The 18,984-nt window shown below is 43.0% G+C and overlaps 2 protein-coding genes across 7 annotated transcripts in view; one reads left to right on the forward strand and one right to left on the reverse strand.

Moving 5' to 3' along the window:
• STARD9 (StAR related lipid transfer domain containing 9) overlaps positions 1–18,984 on the forward strand; it is a 113,693-nt gene that overhangs the window by 80,804 nt on the left and 13,905 nt on the right. For 3 of the 5 annotated variants that reach the window (XM_082239025.1, XM_082239027.1, XM_082239029.1), the window contains 8 exons: positions 1,021–1,163; positions 2,016–2,127; positions 3,814–3,986; positions 5,317–5,381; positions 5,476–5,684; positions 5,830–5,909; positions 6,501–6,659; positions 6,963–7,286. In XM_082239025.1, the coding sequence (XP_082095151.1) occupies positions 1,021–1,163; positions 2,016–2,127; positions 3,814–3,986; positions 5,317–5,381; positions 5,476–5,684; positions 5,830–5,909; positions 6,501–6,659; positions 6,963–7,064 (1,043 nt within the window). In that variant the 3' untranslated portion in view covers positions 7,065–7,286. Of the gene's footprint in view, positions 1–1,020; positions 1,164–2,015; positions 2,128–3,813; positions 3,987–5,316; positions 5,382–5,475; positions 5,685–5,829; positions 5,910–6,500; positions 6,660–6,962; positions 7,287–18,984 lie in introns of those variants that run through there. The other 2 variants (XM_082239026.1, XM_082239028.1) reach the window with 2 other exon arrangements.
• The window catches only part of CDAN1 (codanin 1), a 28,967-nt gene continuing 20,351 nt past the window's right edge, over positions 10,369–18,984 (reverse strand). Inside the window, exons 22-28 of one of the 2 annotated variants that reach the window (XM_082239388.1) lie at positions 18,343–18,421; positions 17,259–17,419; positions 15,908–16,015; positions 15,375–15,438; positions 14,331–14,533; positions 12,466–12,573; positions 10,369–11,457 (exon numbers count right to left, since the gene is read on the reverse strand). In XM_082239388.1, coding sequence (XP_082095514.1) covers positions 11,332–11,457; positions 12,466–12,573; positions 14,331–14,533; positions 15,375–15,438; positions 15,908–16,015; positions 17,259–17,419; positions 18,343–18,421 — 849 coding nt within the window. In that variant the 3' untranslated portion in view covers positions 10,369–11,331. Of the gene's footprint in view, positions 11,458–12,465; positions 12,574–14,330; positions 14,544–15,374; positions 15,439–15,907; positions 16,016–17,258; positions 17,420–18,342; positions 18,422–18,984 lie in introns of those variants that run through there. The other variant, XR_014223810.1, reaches the window with a different exon arrangement.

Here is an 18,984-nt window from a genome sequence, read left to right on the forward strand (position 1 = left end):
AACAAACAAACAAACAAATAATACCCTGCCCATCTGGCTGCGTTTCCCCAGCCACACTGGGTAGCTCCCAACGGAATATTAATGTTAATACTAAAAAAGTGATACACATCAAACATTAAACATTTCTCTAGTAGTACAGGAACAACTGACTAAAATTAACCAACAAAAATAATGATAATCACTTACCTCCATTTTTCAGAATTTAACTATTTAAGCTATTTGTCTAAATGTAACAGGATTATATACCCCCAAAATATGCATCCCACAACAGAAAAAAAATCCCTACTACAGATTCAGAAAGAGCCCCAGTAAGCCTGTGTACACACACATCCTGTAGATCCTCACACCTTTATTTGGCCAGATGCCCAATATTCCTCAGAGAAGTGAACTGAGGAGTAACTAATTTCCCCCATTTTTTGCAGAAACCACCTATGCAGAGTGCAAATTGATTGGTTCTTGTAACAGCTATCAGTTATGCTACCTCCTTCCTAGCTGGCTGTACAGTCTGTTAATTAGCAAACCCTTGTGGTGATCATGAAGACAACCCCCCCTTTTGCCTGGAATAATGTTTCAAGGCTGTTGTTGTGTGTGTTTGTTTTAAAACCCTATATTTAATTTTTTATTTTTTAAAGAGGACTCTGGATAAAGATGCCAAGTGTCTGGAAGGGGTGGAAATCAGTGCTAAGTTCAGAGTCAGGTGTGCATATCAGAGGAGAGAAAGTGGGAAGAAGAAAATGCACTGGTTCCCATAGGTAGCTTAAATTTCTCATAAAGTTGTCCGTTGCTTATGTTTTCAGGAAATCTATTACTTGTATGTTAAGCAAAAGTGCAGACAGGACCAGTCACTCACTTTAGCATCATTAGGTAAATTGCAGGCTGGAAAAAACGAAAAACTAAATCAAAATGAGATATTAAAAAAGAACTAGATGGAAAATAAGCATCTTAAGTGGTTGTGTGAACAAACTCCAAAACTATTTGCTTTTCTAGAATTAATAACATTGGTCTATTAATTACAGGAAGAAACCAAACTGAAGACCCTTGTAAGCACAAGCACTTTATGCACAGATTCCACCCTCAGTCTGTCTTCAGGACCAACATCTGGATACAACAGTAGTAACACAGCCACTTATCCTACTAGCATCCTTGGCAAACAAGAATGCCAGGTAAAACAAAAACTTATGTGTCAAAGAAGCATAAGGGTAGTACAAATTGATGCTTGGCTTGTTGTTGTTGTTTAGTCGTTTAGTCGTGTCTGACTCTTCATGACCCCATGGACCAGAGCACACTGTCTTCCATTGCCTCCCGCAGTTTGGTCAGACTCATGTTTGTAGCTTCGAGAACAGTGTCCAACCATCTCGTCCTCTGTCGTCCCCTTCTCCTTGTGCCCTCAGTCTTTTCCAACATCAGGGTCTTTTCCAGGGAGTCTTCTTCTCATGAGGTGGCCAAAGTATTGGAGCCTCAGCTTCAGGATCTGTCCTTTCAGTGAGCACTCAGGGCTGATTTCCTTAATAATAGAGAGGTTTGATCTTCTTGCAGTCCATGGGACTCTCAAGAGTCTCCTCCAGCACCATAATTCAAAAGCATCAATTCTTCGGTGATCAGCCTTCTTTATGGCCCAGCTCTCACTTCCATACATCACTACTGGGAAAACAATGTGTGTCAGGGAAGGAAGTACAGTGGGTGGAATTCAACATTGTGATGCCAAAAGTTCTGATGCTCTTGAAATCCCCCCTCCAAAGTGGCCTTTTGCAGGGAAATTGCCACACCCACTTTATCACGAGACCCTGGAGAGTTGGTCATGGGTCAATATGGTATTTGGCTTGAAAAGTGTATACGCACCTAATTTAGGGCATAAAAAAGTGAAGGAATCATGTGATGGCTTTGGAAGTTTGCTGCAGAAGCCACTAAGGGTAAAGGAGGCAAGGAAAGGGGACTGTCTAATATTGAGCTGATAGATTTGAGTGTGGCTATTGGTTTTCACCTGTGAATGTACATTGCCTTTTTTTTCTATCTAGCAGACTTCTCCCAAAGATCCAGAACACACAAGAGACGATGCAAGAGGCCGCTCATCTATCAGAAACCGTCAGCTTTATGTACTTGAACAGCTTCCAAAGGGTTCTGCAAGTGGTGAGGGTTAAATAAATCTGCTTATCATGAATTCCATGGGATGGGTCATTTGTTTTAAAAAAGGAGAGAAGTAAAATAGCCATGGCGTTATAAACATGTATTTCATGCATCAGCAGTTTGATAAAGAAAGTAGCAGTTAGCAGATATAGTTGTTGAGCAGTAGCTATTTCACACATTCCAAGAAAATGCAGGTCCTCAAATTTCACAGCAAGTTAGCAACATCTTATGGTACACTTCAATGGGAAACATGTATAGAATTATAGAGTTGAACAAGACCACAAGGGTCATCTACTTAATTCTCCTTTACATATTATAGAAAAGCTGGTGGTGAGACATTGTAAAATTTGTGGGGGAGAAGAATATAAATATTAAATCAATTGGATGTATGTCTGCTGATAGGAATGCACTGGAACCTTTGTTATCGTACACTTCCTTGGTAAATACCTGACTCAAGTGATGGGCAACTCAGGGGTAGGCAAACTAAGATCCGGGGGTTGTATGCGGCCCAATTGCCTTCTCAGTCCGGCCCGCAAATGGTCTGGGGATCACGGTGTTTTTACATGAGTAGAATGTGTGCTTTTATTTAAAATGCATCTCTGGGTTATTTGTGGGGCATAGGAATTCGTTCATTCCCCCCCCCAAAAAAAAAATAGTCTGGCCCACCACATGGTCTGAGGGATGGTGTGGACTGGCCCACAGCTGAAAAAGGTTGCTGACCGCTGGGCTAACTCCTTTCAGCTCAGCAATGAGATGACAATTATGAGCATCATTGGAGAAGACTCTCCCATCCAGTCCTCCGTTTTCAGTTCTTTATTGGCTCATAATTCTTTGTGCATGTATTCCTTTCCAAATTGCATTTATGTTCACACATGCTGCTTGAGAAATGTAGTGTGGGAGTCAGGGAAGGCAGCTGTGAGCAAAGCATCCATTGAGCACAAAATCCTCCGATGCATGAAACTCCTCCACTCCAACCCACCCCAACAAGTGAAAAAAGCAAGCAACCAACCAACCAATCAGGAAACAAATGCAACCAACCAACCAGGAAACAAATTCACAACCTTGACCTTATGGAGCAAGTGGAGTTTTGCTTTGGTGCAATACTTACCTGTTGTAGAGCTCTTGCTTAGTTAAGATCCAAATGGACAGTCTCCACGAGGATTGGGCTGCAAATGTGTAAGTACAACAGACTTCAACCTTGGAAATTCCCAACCCAACTGATTTCTCTGGAGCGAGGATATTCTGTGTATATTTTTTAAACCCCTAGTTGACCACAGGTCCATAGGGGTGGCCATGTTAGACTTGTTACACCTTAGACTAGCAAATTTGGTCAATAGAGGGTGGAGTTCAAGGAATCAGCTTCTGACATAAAGCCAGCAGCAATGGTCACACTGAGTGCCTAGCATGATGAGTGCAGACCATTCGTGAATTTGTAACTCTTGATTTATATTATGAGGAAGAATTTCAGGGTGGGGGAGCTCACCTCAGAATACATCTGGGCATCACAGCTGGGAATATCTCCACTCTTGTTTTTGAACCTAGGTAGTATCACTACCTGTTTGCTAAATAGACTGTCGAACCGATTCACTAAAGATCATCATGCATGTGCAAAAGAATCATCCAAATCAAATCCAGCTCTCTGCAGCATCTGGTGTGGCATCGATTCCTTATTTGTCTCATCTGTTTCAGAGACTTTTCCTATGACCTCTTCATCTATGGGAAGGAGCAGTATCCCGTCACCATTTGCTTCCAGCCATAGGTATTCTCATAGCCTAGTTGTTTCACCTAGCGCCTTCCCATCCTCTCCTACGAAAGGATATGAAGATCTGTCCAAACACGTCTTGGCCAATGCTACTGCAGAGGTGAGTGGGTGAATGCGATGGTGGCTCTGTTTTTTATCTGGCCTAGAGGAGGCTGTGGAAAAGCTTTATACATTTGCAGCTTAATGTTCCCTTTACAAGGGCCTCCTCACATCTGATATTTTTCTTATAGGGGGGCAACATCTACATAAGGAAGAATTTGTAGGGCCCTGACACTAGCGGGATAATTTCTTTGGTTGTGTGTATATCTGAAAGATGCTGAGAATGTAGGTCCTATACACACATAATGGCAACAAAAAAAGCACTGACGTGATTTTTTTCATAATTGTCTACACCTGTTTTCCTTATATGGAGGTTGGGTCCATGAATGCAAGCTGTCCTTTGTGAGATGGCCCTAAGTAATCTGAGGGAATACAAATGGTACAAAATTCACTGCTTTAAAGCTGCAAGAAAATACCAATGTACTCTGCTGAATGTAAAATATTGCTTTAATGAGAGAGGGAATCAGAAGATTCTCAGAGAGAACAATAGATATCCTTTTATCTGTCCAAGTGTACTTTCCCACTGTTGGCTAAGAAAACCAAGACCCTAAAGTGTGGTAGTACGTCGAGCCACAATGTTCCATAATAATCTCACTGGCTGTTTTTAATCTGAAGTGAAAATGTTTTGTATGATTGCAGCTTATGCATCTGAAAGGACCTTAACATAGTTTGAACGTATTTGCCAAGGTCTGGTTTAGAAAAAAACACTGAAACTGTTTTTATATACAGTGGTACCTCGGGGTTAAGTACTTAATTTGTTCCGGAGGTCCGTTCTTAACCTGAAACTGTTCTTAACCTGAAGCACCACTTCAGCTAATGGGGCCTCCTGCTGCTGCTGCGCCGCCGGAGACCAATTTCTGTTCTTATCCTGAAGCAAAGTTCTTAACCTGAAGCACTATTTCTGGGTTAGTGGAGTGTGTAACCTGAAGCGTATGTAACCTGAAGCGTATGTAACCCGAGGTACCACTGTATCTGAAACAGCAACTCGTGATTTTGACCAGCTGATTCATTTTTTATCCAGCACAGTGGATGTTTTTATAATGACAGCAAATGGGAGTGTGACTTACGATCCAAGGAAAGCAGCAGTTTATGCTTCCCAGTTAGCCTGCTTGTTTACTATGAAAGTTCTTCAAAGAATAGCAAAACATAGTTCCCAGTCTCTATATTTTAATGGATAATTTCATTAATGAATAGTTACATGGCATTCACAAGAGGTTACTGAATTCCATTCTCAAGCTGAGCTCAGTTACGGAATTGAAACAAAGCTGAATTAAATGTAAGGGATTTGTAACGTCCATGACTATAACAAGGAATTTTAATTGCTTTCAAAGGTTATGGCAGTATGCTCAAATGACCTGAGGAATCTTTACAATGGCCAGGCAACAGCTGGTTGGAAGTAAGTTTATAGCAACTGTTCCTTCAAGTATTCTCAAGACTCTTTTTATTATATTCTTAATGAAAATGCGCTTTCGTGTTGCCTTTCCAACCAGATACCAATGTGTGGAGAAGGATGTATTAGTTTATTATAAAGCCTTCTCATCTTCAGCAACCAAACATGGGTTCCTGGGAGCAGGCATGATCAACAAACCCCTTTCCACCGTGTTGTGCATGCTAAAGGATCCTAGTAAGAGACATCTGTATGACAAAACCATTACCACGGCTCAAGTGCATAAGAAAATCACCAGCAACATTGAGCTGGGTGAGTATGAAAAGGAGCAGGTGGGGGGGGGATCATAACCCTTCCCTCCACCCGCTGCTTCCCCTCCTAAAACCCCTCCTCCCAGGTTTCTGCCTAAATGAATGGGGAAATGGTTCTCATTTCTACTCTATGGATTTAATTTCAGTGTACGTTGTGAGTGACGTTTCTTTGTGCTACCAGAAGCAACCAAGAGACTTCTGCTGCATCTCTGTAGAAGCCAAAGAGGTAACTATATCAATGTTCAATAATCCTCATCCAACACAGTGTAAGAAAAATAATCAAAACTAGTTTTGTGATGAAAGTTGGACACCTCTCATACAATATCACTGCAACGATATTTTATTGAATAGGTTTTTACTTGCCATAGCATTTTAATTGTGTGTTATATCCGAGTTTTTTTATGCTCTCTGTTGCAATTAACTCTCTTGTTTGGGGACTTATTATTTTTTGCTATGTTACGGGTTTTGGTTTATCTGTTGATAGGTGATTCCATAAATTTAACCAATAATTACAATTTTGGATCCCATGCTACACATGGATGGTTGGACACAAATCCAGTTACTCAAATCAGACAGATTGTAGTGATTATTTCCAGTGACTCAAATCAGACAGATTGTAGTGATTATTTCCAGTGACTGAAATCAGACTGATTGTGATGAACCGTTCTATCCTGTTAACCAAAGCAGCTGAACTATGTGAAGTCTAGCACCCTAACTAACAGAAGAAAGGAACTAACAGCCAGGAAGAGAAACTCCACACTTGCGCCTACTGGTTTTTTCTCAGGGTAGCTTTTTATTCTGATTTCTTTGTATCCAGGAGAATGTGTGCATCCTGGCCATTCAATCTGTGTATGAAGAGTCGATGCCTCGTCCCTGTAAAGATATGGTACGAGGGGAGATTTTGCCCAGTGCTTGGGTATTAGAGCCTGATATGGTGAATGGAAAAGATATCACTAAAGTTATCTACATGGTACAGGTAAGTGTCTGTGCAGATCTAGAAACTAGAAGTCTAGCAGGCTTGGGAACCTAATGAAGGATGATTGTGTTCTGGAAGCGGGAAGCTCATGCATGTAGCAGCTGTTTATCATTTAACACATTTGTTGGAACATGTGAAGGGGGCTTCTACTGATCCAGTTTCTACCTGCCTGACAAATGCAACCTCCTTCAGCTAGCCTCCCCCATCTCACTGCAGAGGATGCAATTTGGCATGTTTCTACAGAAGCGCTTGAAATGGACTCTCAACGCTTACTGACAAAGCTTTCTTTTATTGCTGCTCCAGGTTGACCTTGGTGCCCCAGCCATCCCTGCAAGGCTTCTGAGCTCCATTGCCAAGCGACAGCCTTTGGTGATTGCTAGGCTTGGCCACTTTCTGGCTGGTTAGGTATGTGTGGTATACATGGTCCACAAACTCAAAATGTAAGATACCAGCAATGCCAGAACTTGTTTTCTAGATAACTCAAAAATGGGAGGACGAAAGAAATCCCAGGAAAGCTCACTGCACAACACAAAACCACTAAGGAGCACCTGCTTTCGATATGGCAATCGGAGACCGAACCTTAATGAAGCATCTTGTCGTTCGGCTGAGTTTTCCTGTTCAGCCTTTTAGAGAAATGCAACTTCAACAGAAACAATGGCCAAGCGAAAAGTGTTCCTTTTGCAAACTACCAACATTGGTAGGCGAAAGCCTGGTTGAAAACTTTCTTCATTCAGACTATTGGAAGGCTGCTGATGCTGTAAGCCATGTAAAAAAAACTTGAAACTTAGTGATACATTTATTTTAAAGGAGCACTTCACCACTGAAGCAAAACTACTGTAATGTCCTTTGCAGAGTGCCTCAACAAAAGGGTACTTGTGAATGAAGAATGCATTGTATTAATCACTGAACAATGTCAGCTTACTGATTGGATAACTTTCCAGTCCTGTCCAGGGGAAGTGAGGGTATACCAAGTTCCAGGCATTCAACAAGAGTGGGTGGTGTGATAGCTCTTGTGGTCACCGTTTGCCCTCAGTCAGAACCATAACTCAGGAAGAGACACACTGTTCTACTACAGAATCACTGCGCCGCAAGCCTAAGGGGTTGAGCCACACCAAACCGACAACTCAACACAAGAACAGGGACTAGTCTACTGTAGAGCAGCAACTGCTCTATACCTATTAATAGAAGCTTCTTACACATTCTCTAGTGAAGCCATTAAAAACTCATCAAATCTCTGTATCAGCAGCAGGTTAAATTATTGTGAAGATAAGCTCACAGCAGGGTAAATTCACTAAGATGCTTACCCTACCAAGATGAATTTGATTTTAGGGGTCAGTGGAAGCAAGCCCATGCAGAGCTTGTCTGAGGCCTGCGAGTGGGAAAGCATAAAGTGATAAACTCAAACAAAAACCAGCAGTCCCTGGTGGGGCTCCCTGGCTGACTTAGCCCTCCGAGGACCAGGGCGAGTGTACCTACCTGCTTGCCCCCTCTGTAAAGGCCTGAGCGAGTTTCTCTTGCTCTGCTCCCAGCTCCACCATGCTTATTGGTATTCCCCATGACTCCTTACTCTTTATTACGTAACTGCACTTTCTGCTGCTCAACGTCTCGTCTGCAGTAACCCATCAAACCCAATTATATCAAATAAATCATGTTATGATTTGTTCCACTCCAATTGTTCGTAGTGAAGGAATAGCATTAGCATTCTCTTTCCCAACTCCCTACTTACTCTATAGTGTCCAAAAGCATGTTTTCTTCATGTGAAGGTGTAGACAACTTGATTCAAGTTGTTTCTTAAAATAAGACTCCTAGCAAGCAAGTAGTACAATGGCATCGTATTATAGCTACTGCATCATTTTCTGCCAGCCTGCTTCTTGTCCATTAGGAACTTGCTTCTGGAGCAGTTTTCTTAGAACTTTCCACTGCTCGGAACTTGTTTGCAGCATTCCATGTGAGTAACAGGAGATATAACCTGACCATGAGCTTTCTTCCCTTTGCTGCAATACGTCTCTAGCTAATGAAGTGAACCTCTTGTTTCTCACAACGGAAACGAGGCAAAGACTAAGGCTGTTTGCATACATTCTTGGTATGTGAGCTTAATAAGTAAGCTTGATAACTGCTCTATAGTAATCCCAAGTAGTTGTGTACCAGCGCCATAGTGTTTCTTTAACTCCTTCCTGTTGTGGCAGAAGTGTGGGGAAGAGGGACACTCCCCTTCCTGCCCCGATTTGTAGGCGTGCCTTGTGCTCTGGGATGGTGCTGCCTGGAGCCTAGAGCCTAGAGCCTAGCACTCGTGTGTTTTCTAAAAATGGGGGCGGTACTCTGCTTCAAATTTCAGTAATTTCACAAGTCTCATTTAGCTGCTGGTTGTGCAGAAGAGCTCTTAGCGCCACAACTGAAGCTGTAATCCAATGCAGTTACTTCAAGACACTTATGTTGACTCTAATAGGGTTTGCTTCAGAATAAACAGGGATAGGATCGTTAACCCTTCTGTCAGCATCGATGATGCTATTACAGTTATCAAGAAATCAAAGCACAGAAATTCTATTTGGTTAAAAAAAAAGTTTGGTGAAATATGCCAAATACAGTATTAACGGAAATCCTGTGAGGCAATTGAAACTGGAAATGATTTGCAGAATCAAGAACACCAGCGTAGTCTTGCCTATAATTATTATTTGGGGGGGGAAGGTATTCTGTAAATCGCCCACAGTACCAGCAATCACATTTTAGGAGATATTTCCAATCACTGGCCAAGTATTTGCTACATTAGTTTGTTTCTTTTAAAAATTTTTTGGACATGGCACTCTGTTAACGAACCAAACAGCTTTAGCAGGAACAACATCTAAGATGGACTCTACTCTCAACACAGATGGTGCCTATTGAAGGATAATGTCTTATTGTACAGTGCATCAGATGTTTATTTTTATAATTGCACACAGTTGTTTTTCTATGTTTACAAATTAAGTTATTTATATATGGTTTTATATGCTGAAGCTAATTATTATTTTTCCAGGTATTCGATTAATGTATGCTTTTTAGAAATACTTGATACTTCAACAGTACTATTTATATAATAACTGGTTTCTTTTGCAACTATAACACTATGGTACCTGTGAATGCCTAGAATAAGAAGAATAGTCTTAAAGTGAGGCAAAACTATTTTCTGTGAAATCTTCTATTGAATGTGGGGGGAAATATACTCAGTTACTGTACCATATCTTTAGCCCATATCTGCTTTTAACCAAGATTGCTATTTTCATATCCTCACAATAAAAATAATTTTCTATATATGGAAATGACAGAAAAGCTCCATTATTTCCTGGCCTATTTTGAATAGGCTATGCAGCAAGAGATGTTGCTAAGTCCCCCCCCCCCCCCCCGCTCAAATCACTTTCATCAGTTTTCCTTTTTGCCTTGTTCCAGACTTTGTTAATATATTAGGAGCAGCAAAAAAGAGGTAATGTAGAAGATAAATGCTGCGAGTCTTGTCTGTCCACCACTACATAAAATGGCAGTTATGGAACTATTACAACAGCATAATGTTAATGGTTTAGCTACAGGCACCCTAATTTATGTTTTCCACAAATCTCTTCCTTGGATCAAAATCAGTAACATTCAAGTAGCCTAAATTGAAGATTTTGTTATATAGTGACTGATACCCTCATCTAGAGAATTTGTGAAATGGTTATACAAAGGATAAAGAACGAATAAGTGGGGCATATACAATCCTTTTATTAATTACTTTTTAATAAAGTAAAAGACAAGCAGGACTCCTGAAGAAAAAGTATGTGGTGCAAGAATAAAGGAAGGGGAGAAGAGGGACGACAGCTCACAGGAAATGTCCGTTTTTATAGGTAGGTCTACAGAGTTATAGAGCACACCCAAGAAAGGATTGTCTTTTAAAACATGCTGGAATGCCAGAGTTTCCAACTCTGCAGTTCTTCAAAGCATTCTATCAAAAAGGGGAAATATTTCATTAAATGCTGCCACTTAAAGCTGTCTCTCTAATAAAAGAAAACCTTCCTTCATTATTTTTTTAAAAAACCATATACTGTACTAAAATCTACTTTATGAGCAAACACTCATAAAAAAACCCACAATCCAATGCTTGGGAAATTGTTGTATTTTAAGACATGATTTGACCTTTTAAAAGGAGTAAAGGATTTAAAAATTTTCAAACTTGAGTTCTTGATAAATATTACGAGTTCTGCCCCAAAGGCCACACAGGAACATTACTAGAACTGAGAATTTCCTAAGTAAGAATCCTCAGACACCTAGGAGTCTATTATACATCTGTTCAGATTCCAGGCTCTTCCAACACTCTGGAACAGGAATGAGCCTCTGGTCTCCAGCTGCTGCTGGACTCCCATCATCCCTGACAACTGACCATGCTGGCTGGGCCTAATGGAAGCTGAAGTCCAACAACATCTGGAGGCCCACAGGATCCCCATTGCTGCTCTAGGCCTAAACCCTATATGCTGTCACACGCAGAAACATTGACTTGTTCCTGCAATCCCGATTAAGGTGCTTAAAATGGCTCCTCTTGCAACACTGTGTTCCCCTTGAAACATCTGGGCATTATTTGCAGAAGACCAAGGAGGTCCACAGTAATGCCCAAGTGCAACCAGAGCCAGGAAGTGATGAACGATTTCAGCAGCTTTTAAGCATCTCTCTGCTAGCTTTGTGCTGCTACGGGGCCTCTAGACGGCCCCACCAATTCACAAGGCAGGGTCTTTGGTTCTGCAATGCACTCCTCAGAAATAAATATTCGTAACAGTGCTTCTAGTTCCTTGGAGAAGTCCTGTGGAAAAAATGCAGAACAAAGTTTGAATTAGTGTAGGGGAATATGCAATTCTTTGGATAATCTATTGAAGGTTCACAACAAGCCTTCGCAGAGCTAATCACTAGGTTTGCAAGCTTTCCTATTAAAACTGCCCATAAGTGCTATTGCTGCTGCTGCTGCTGTATTCTTTTAGTCATTTATACTGACTGCTTTTTTTACCTTACTGTAGATGGAGGGCTTTCTAAATAAATAGATCAGCAGCATCATGCAGCACTCTTACTTTGGTGTGGTCCCTGTGCCTTTACATCAGTTTGTTCATCTTAATTTCTTAATTTCTTGTTCCATGGGAACTGGAAAAAAGTAGGCTGAAGCGATACAGTATTTTCAATTAAAATGTATGGGCTGCCTTTCAACCGCAAAGTGGCTTATACAAATAACTAACATAAAATACTACAATGAGCTGACAAGCAAAGAGTTGTAGACTGTTTTAAATATACAGGAAAAAGTAAACACCAAGTCTGCTAAAGTAGTCTTTTGCTAGCCACATGAAGATTGGACCTGGCAGATCTTGAGAGGGATTGCTAGAAGGTAGATCTTTCCATGATGGCACCTATTTCTGGAGGAAGCCCTTACTACACATGGTGGTAGAATCCAAAGTGATGGTCCCATAAACCATCCTGAAACCAGGTGTTTGGGGACATGGGTGGGGAACCTGTGGCTCTCCAGATGTTGGACTACAACTCCTTTCATCCCTAACTATTGGCCATACTGACTGCAGCTCATTGAAGCAGAAATCCAGCAACACCTAGGAGGACCCGGAGGTTCCCATCCCCTGGTTTAGGGTTTTAAACAGTCAAAGCCAGCACCTTGGATTTAGCCCAAGAAACAAACTGATAGTCACTTAGCAAGGAGTTACATGAGGTCAGTCTGTAGCTGTCACAGCTGGCATAAGGGAAACGAGAAGTAAAGTGTTTTGTGTGTTAACTATGCTCTGAACCCCAAAAAACCTGAAATGGGCATACTTACTGAAGGCCAAGGCAGTTTCTGGAGGTCATGCAAACAGCACTGTATCTCCGTATCTGCCATTAATCCATGTTCAACAAGACCACGAAGCATGAACAAGAACAAATCCCACTGCAAAAGAAACGGAGCATCAGGGCCTCTAAGTAATATGCCAATGAACTTCCTTGTGATTAAAATCCTGCTTAAATGAAAATACTGCCTGATACATCAAGGAAACAGTTGCATGAAATCATACACCAGGCACAGGGCTAAGAAAGAAAAGCCACATCTCTCCTACCCAGAATTGTGAGAGCAATTTCACACTAGAAAGGCATACTGCCGAATCGCATTTGTCAATTGATGGTTTGGAAGGGGCAGGACAAGAATGAACCCAGCTGGCAAGGCACAAACGCCATGAAGCTGTCTTGCACGGAAGCCTGCAGCTGTTTCTCCCGCTAGCCAAAAGTTCCAAATTAGATCCTATGCTTTTTCCCTAGATGGGAACGCTGCTAATTGGTTATGTGTGTTGACCTTTGGAAGGAATAACGTGTTCCACCAATAACAAGTTCATCCATCTAAAAGCCTGGAGGTATATCATGCTCCCCACATGAACTCCTGAGGATTCTGAAACTTCCCTGGGACTAGGCACAGAAAGATGGAAGAGGCAGAAAAAACATACATAGGGAGGCAGGGTCACCTAGCTTAATTTCTCCAGCACAGCTGGTCTCCATTCCTTATATCGCCACCTCAGTTTGTCCATTTATTTATTTATATTTATTACCGGTTTTCTTACCTGCCCTTCACTGTAAACTGCCAGGGCAGGATATAACAGTACAGCCATATGATTTAAAATCTACCTAAGTGAAGAAGAGGCTAGGACTTCAGGAGGGGCTGGATGGGTTTTAGGGATAGCGTAAACCAACAGCTGTCCTACAAAGAACTTACATTAACCAGTAACAGGATTACAGCATTAAGACAGTTATTGAACATCTCTATTAAGAGTGTCTATTTGAAACCAAGTACTGTGCCTTGCAACAGTAACCACAAAGCTTTTGAGTGTAACCAAATAACATTCCTGCTTTGTTTTAAAAGTGCTTCATCCTTGTAACATCTTGCTGCCAGTAAATAAGAACACTACCGCAAAGAGTTACTGCTATAAGACCTCTGCTGTGGGAATATAGGGAGAAATTAACTCTAAATAGTGACCACGTTAACCCAGCACCCATCGGAAATGTGGATGTTTGTCACGCCCCTCCCAGGCAAAGTAAGTGTCTACGAGTCCCCGTCCCCACAAAAAAAAGAAAGTCAAAAAACTCACAAGGGTTGTCAACCTGGTGGCCAAGAAACCTTCACTGGTGCCAGCTTGGCAATCCCTGAACAAAATACTTATTTCCACATAAGGTAAAGGTAAAGGGACCCCGGCCGCTAAGTCCAGTCGCGTACGACTCTGGGGTTGCGGCGCTCATCTCGCTTTATTGGCCGAGGGAGCCGGCGTACAGCTTCCAGGTCATGTGGCCAGCATGACTAAGCCACTTCTGGTGAACCAGAGCAGCGCACGGAAACACCGTTTACCTTCCTGCTGGAGCGGTACCTATTTATCTACTTGCACTTTGACGTGCTTTCTAACTGCTAGGTTGGCAGGAGCTGGGACGGAACAACAGGAGGCAAGCCCTAGGCTCTGTGGTTTAGACCACAGCGCCACCCACGTTTCCACATACTTTTACCTATATCTCTCACTGGCACCTTTGCAGAAATAGCATGTGACAACTTTCCTCTTTCACTGAACAGTGAAAGCCAAGCACTCCCCAATCTTATGTTAGATTATGCCAAACGTAAGGAGCACAAGGAGGTTTCGCAAGTGGCTCTGAAAGCACTCGGAAGCCCCCCACCTTGTCCTGTTTGTTTTCCGCAAGGTAGGCAGCATTTTTCCTACTGAAGATCAGCTGCAAGGGCACAGGTGCCTCAAAGTCTTCTTTCCAGATGGAGAGCAGGGACTTCAGAAGGCTAGAGATGAAGCGGTTCTTTGCTTGCTGCTGCTCTTGCTTCTTTGGGGCTGGGAAGGTCAGCCCATGGATAGGAACACGGTCTGAAACTAGAAGCAACTGAGATAGAAATGCTGGACTTACTCATGTGAGTTATTTTTAATTCTGAAAAAGCGACATCATACCATGATGGAGGCAACTCTTTCCATCCACGCAAGAGAAGAAGGGCTTCAGGAACCTCCAGGGTATGGGGTGAGCCCACTCGGTTTAGGAGGCCTTCACAGCTAACAAATGAACTCAGCTTCCCCCAAATACTACTGTGGGATCATGCCTGGACCCTGCGATCATCATGTGAGGCCCTTCTTCGTGTGCCTCATCCATGAGAGGTCCAGAGTGTGGCAACATAGGCCTTTTCTCTGGTGGCTTCCCATTTGTGGAGTGCTCTCTCCAGGGATGCTCAACTGGTGCCTTTGTTGCTATTTAAACAATCTATGGTCTGACTAGACTTATAGTTTATTACTGTAGTACAATGGACGCTCAAGTTGCGAACGTGATCCATGCAGGAAAACACATTCGCAACCCGCAGTGTTCGCAACCTGCAGCACCGCGTGTGCGCATGCGCGGGTTGCAATTTAGTGCTTCTGCACATGCGCAAAGTGCAATTTAGTGCTTCTGCACATGCGCAAGCGCCGAAACTCGGAAGTAACCCGTTCCGGTGCACAACCCAAAATCATGTGACCTGAAGCATCTGTAACCGGAGGTATGACTGTATTTTTGTGTTTTTATATTGTAAACCAGATGATTCTCGGATAAGAGGGGTATAGAAAATAAATACATAAGCAAGCAAGCCTTGACGGTTTGATACCATTCAGGACAGCCACTCCTCCAAAATGAGATGGTCTAATTAAGATCGAAGGGAAGAGGAACCGGGATAAGAATTACAGCTCTTACCTAGAAGGGAAGCCAGCTCTACTGTGCACTTGGCCAGTTGCTGCTCTGACGCTGGGCATATGAACTGAAAAACACAAAGCTGAAAACTGACTACGAAGAAATGCTTTCACAGGTACAGAGAATGTATCTGAGGCTGCTGTCTTATCAAACACTTTGCATTTTGAGTATTCAAGTATTGCAAGCAATTACAAAGACATGCACAGCTATGGCTTTATATACAGGCCAGCAGGGGGTTTGAGTCTTTCCCAGTGGATAAAAGGGGGAAAGCTGTTAACTAATACATGTATGTGCCTTTCATATGATTTACAAGCAAATTCCCTAACAAGTAAACCTTAGGAGGGCAGTTTAATTTAGAAATTCTCTCGCATACACATAAACCATAAGTTAATTAAGAAAAGTGAAAACAACTGCTGAACCTAGTACATATATCTACACTGCTCCTCCACCCGCCTCTCTCTCTCTCTCTCTCCATCTCCACTGCCGATAAAAGGCTACGTCAGAAATAATTCTGCAAGTAATGCACTCATGTCTACCTTTCTGCATCCAAGGGTCTGGCTCAACCTTCCCAACAAATTTTCCAAATCGACAAACTGGATTGCTTCATCCTCATTCCTTGGGCCGACAGCAAGGCACAGCACATCCTAGATATAACAGCATTTGTGACTCAGAATGCACGTATATGTTCTGGAATCCTAGAGAGCTCTGCTAACCATATAGAAAAGACAAAATATCACAGTGAAGCCTGGGAAAGGGCAAGGAAGGCAGCACAGGGCTGGGCTATCCCACCCATTTCCCCATCAAATAAGCCTCCTTGTAGACAAGGATGCTTAGAAATATGTCACATAGTAAAAGCTTGGGGTGGGAGAGTGGTAGCTTTCGCCATCAAATGAATTACCGTATTTTTCGCCCTATAAGACGCACTTTTCACCCTCCAAAAATGAAGGGGAAATGTGTGTGCGTCGTATGGGGCGAATGCAGGCTTTCGCTGAAGCCTGGAGAGCGAGAGGCATCGGTGCGCACCGACCACTCTCGCTCTCCAGGCTTCAGGAAGCTATCCACAAGCCTTGCAAGCCCGGCGGGAGTTCCCGCAGGCTCACAAGGCTTGAAGGCAGCAGCCTGCAGCCCGAAGCACGGGGCGCCCTCATTTCCCCCCCAAAAAAACGAGAGCAGAACCTCCATAGACTGGATCCTTATCAGGACTGGCCATACAAGACAAATTGGGTGGTGCCACCTACCTGTTAAGTCACGTGGCATCACCAATGACATCACATGATTGACAGGCAGGCAGCAACCACCCAACTCTCAAAATGTGTGGGGTTTCCAAGTACCCAACAGCCAGCTGGGAACCTGTTGCAGCTTCAAAGCTGCTTTGCCCTGGCAGCCACCTCCATTCTCCTTTAAAGGTAGGGTGGCAGCTCCTTTGAAGGTTTTTGCAAAGGACTTTCAGATGAAACCCCCCCACCTGTTTCATCCTCTGAGGAAAATGGCTGGAACTTCCCTACCATGACCTAAAAAAGGATCCCCTCCCAGGCCCACAGATGATCTTCGGAGGCCCTGCTTTGTCTGCACCCACAAAGGTGTCACAGGCAGCTGCTGGGGAGAGGGCCTTTTGGGTGGTGACACCCCAGTTGGTGAATGCTCTCACTTCAGAGGCTCGCCTAGCCTGCCTGACTCTGCAACTTTTTTGGTGCCAAGTGAAAACCTTTTTATTTTTATCTAAAATCTGTTTATTTAATTTCTAAGCTGTATTGCTTTGCTTATTTCACAATTTTATTGTTACTGTAAACCACCCAGAGAATTTTGTCATCAGGAGGCATATAAATATTGTTAATAAATAGCCAAAATAACAACACAGGTTAAGAGGAGAGAGCAGCAGATTCATACCTTGATTTCGTTTATGATCTGCGAGGGGAATGCAGCCTGATGCTGACAGTCTGGGGAGCACCCCTTCTTCTTCTGAACAGCTTCGCTAGTACTAGGCAGAGAAAGCGCCTGCGTTTTCAGCATGCGGCTGAACGTGGCCTTCACTTCTCTCTTAATCAAGGCTGTAAAAGGAACCAAAACATACACTTGCTTTCACACCCTGGACACTGAAAACTGGACACCCGTTACATAATACAGAGCCACCTCCCCGCACTAGCCTTATGTGGTGCCTCCTTTTATATCAGCACTCATATGACAGTTCACCTCTGCAAAGTTCAAGCAGCATAATCTGAACAAGAGAGGGCAGCCTTTCTGGGTTACCCTCAGGGGTAATCTGTCAGGGGCTGAAAGGCAGCAAAATAGGGCCACTTGTTTCAGTTGTTTCTATTACCCGCTTCTCATTCACTCCCCTGCCAGCAGGCTGCCAGCGAGAGACTGATCCCTCTCGCAAGAGTTTTGAATCAGGCCTGAAAACACCCATGGAGCCAATGAAGTGGTTTCAGTAGTGGAGTAGCATGCTCTCCACCCCCAGCTCCGGTTAGCATTCCTCGCTGCCACACTTTGAACAAGTTTCCAGATGCTTTTGAGAGGCAGCCCCATGCAGAGTGTGTTGCAGTAGCTCATATGCGATGTATCTAAAGCAGTGTTTCCCAATTGGTGGTCTGTAGACCTTCGGTCGCATGCTGATAGCCACCCAGGGTGTCTGTGGCATGTACCCATCAGCTGTGTTGGACATCCCATGGGGCCACATGACTCATGCAGGAGCAATGGCCAGAAGATGCACATCCCAGTTTTGTGCTGGGACATGTTGGAGGGTATGGTAGCACCATTCACACAGCAAAACATTTTCAGAAGTAGGGGGTCCATGGCTTGGCTTTTGAAAAACGAGGTCCAAAGTACTTAAGATAACTGGGAACCAGAGATCTGCCTCTTTCAGAAACAGACGCAGTTGGCACACCCACTTATACTGGGAAAAGGTCTTTTTCGCCACAGCCACCAAATGGCACCTAGGGGTAAAGCCCGTAGAAACAGTGGAAAAGCCTACCTGTGATGTTGGTGGTGAGCCAAGTGCAGGCCTTCTCAGTAGCTAGTCCCACCGCAATATTTGCTGCACAGCTCAAAACCTTGGGTGGAAGAGCAGGTGAGATTTGTAGTTATTTCCACTGATTACATTCAAGGCTGTGAATACACTATCAACAACAGTCACAACAAATCAATACAAAGCTGCAGCGAGCACAAGAAATGAGATGGAAAATTAGCCTCAGATGAAAATTGAGGGACTGATTTTGGTCTCTCACCATCCTGCTGGAACGATAAATGAGAATTGGCTTCAGCTCCTACAACTGCAGCTAAAATGTTGATTAAGAGGAATATAAAGCAACTGTTCCTTGAACGGCCCAATATGGCAATTGGACCATTTTATTTTCTAGCTGGAAAAAATGCAGGGAAGCATTACTTGGGGCCTTAAGAGCTAGAAACTGTCACACCTCCTTTTAACATGACTGGCTGAATGAGGATGTTGAGATTTTAGAAACAGCTTTAATGTTTCAAATGCTTGTTCGTTTTAGCAAAAAGGCCTGGCTATTTTAGATGATCATGAGGTTCAGAAGTTTTTGGCTTCTGGCCATTTTTAAGTCACCATGTCAAAAAAAGAGCACAATTTTCCAATGTAGAAAAAGCAAAAAGA

This window comes from Podarcis vaucheri (genome assembly GCF_965113315.1).
Source record: "Podarcis vaucheri genome assembly, chromosome: 1".
Taxonomy (NCBI): Eukaryota; Metazoa; Chordata; class Lepidosauria; order Squamata; family Lacertidae; genus Podarcis; species Podarcis vaucheri.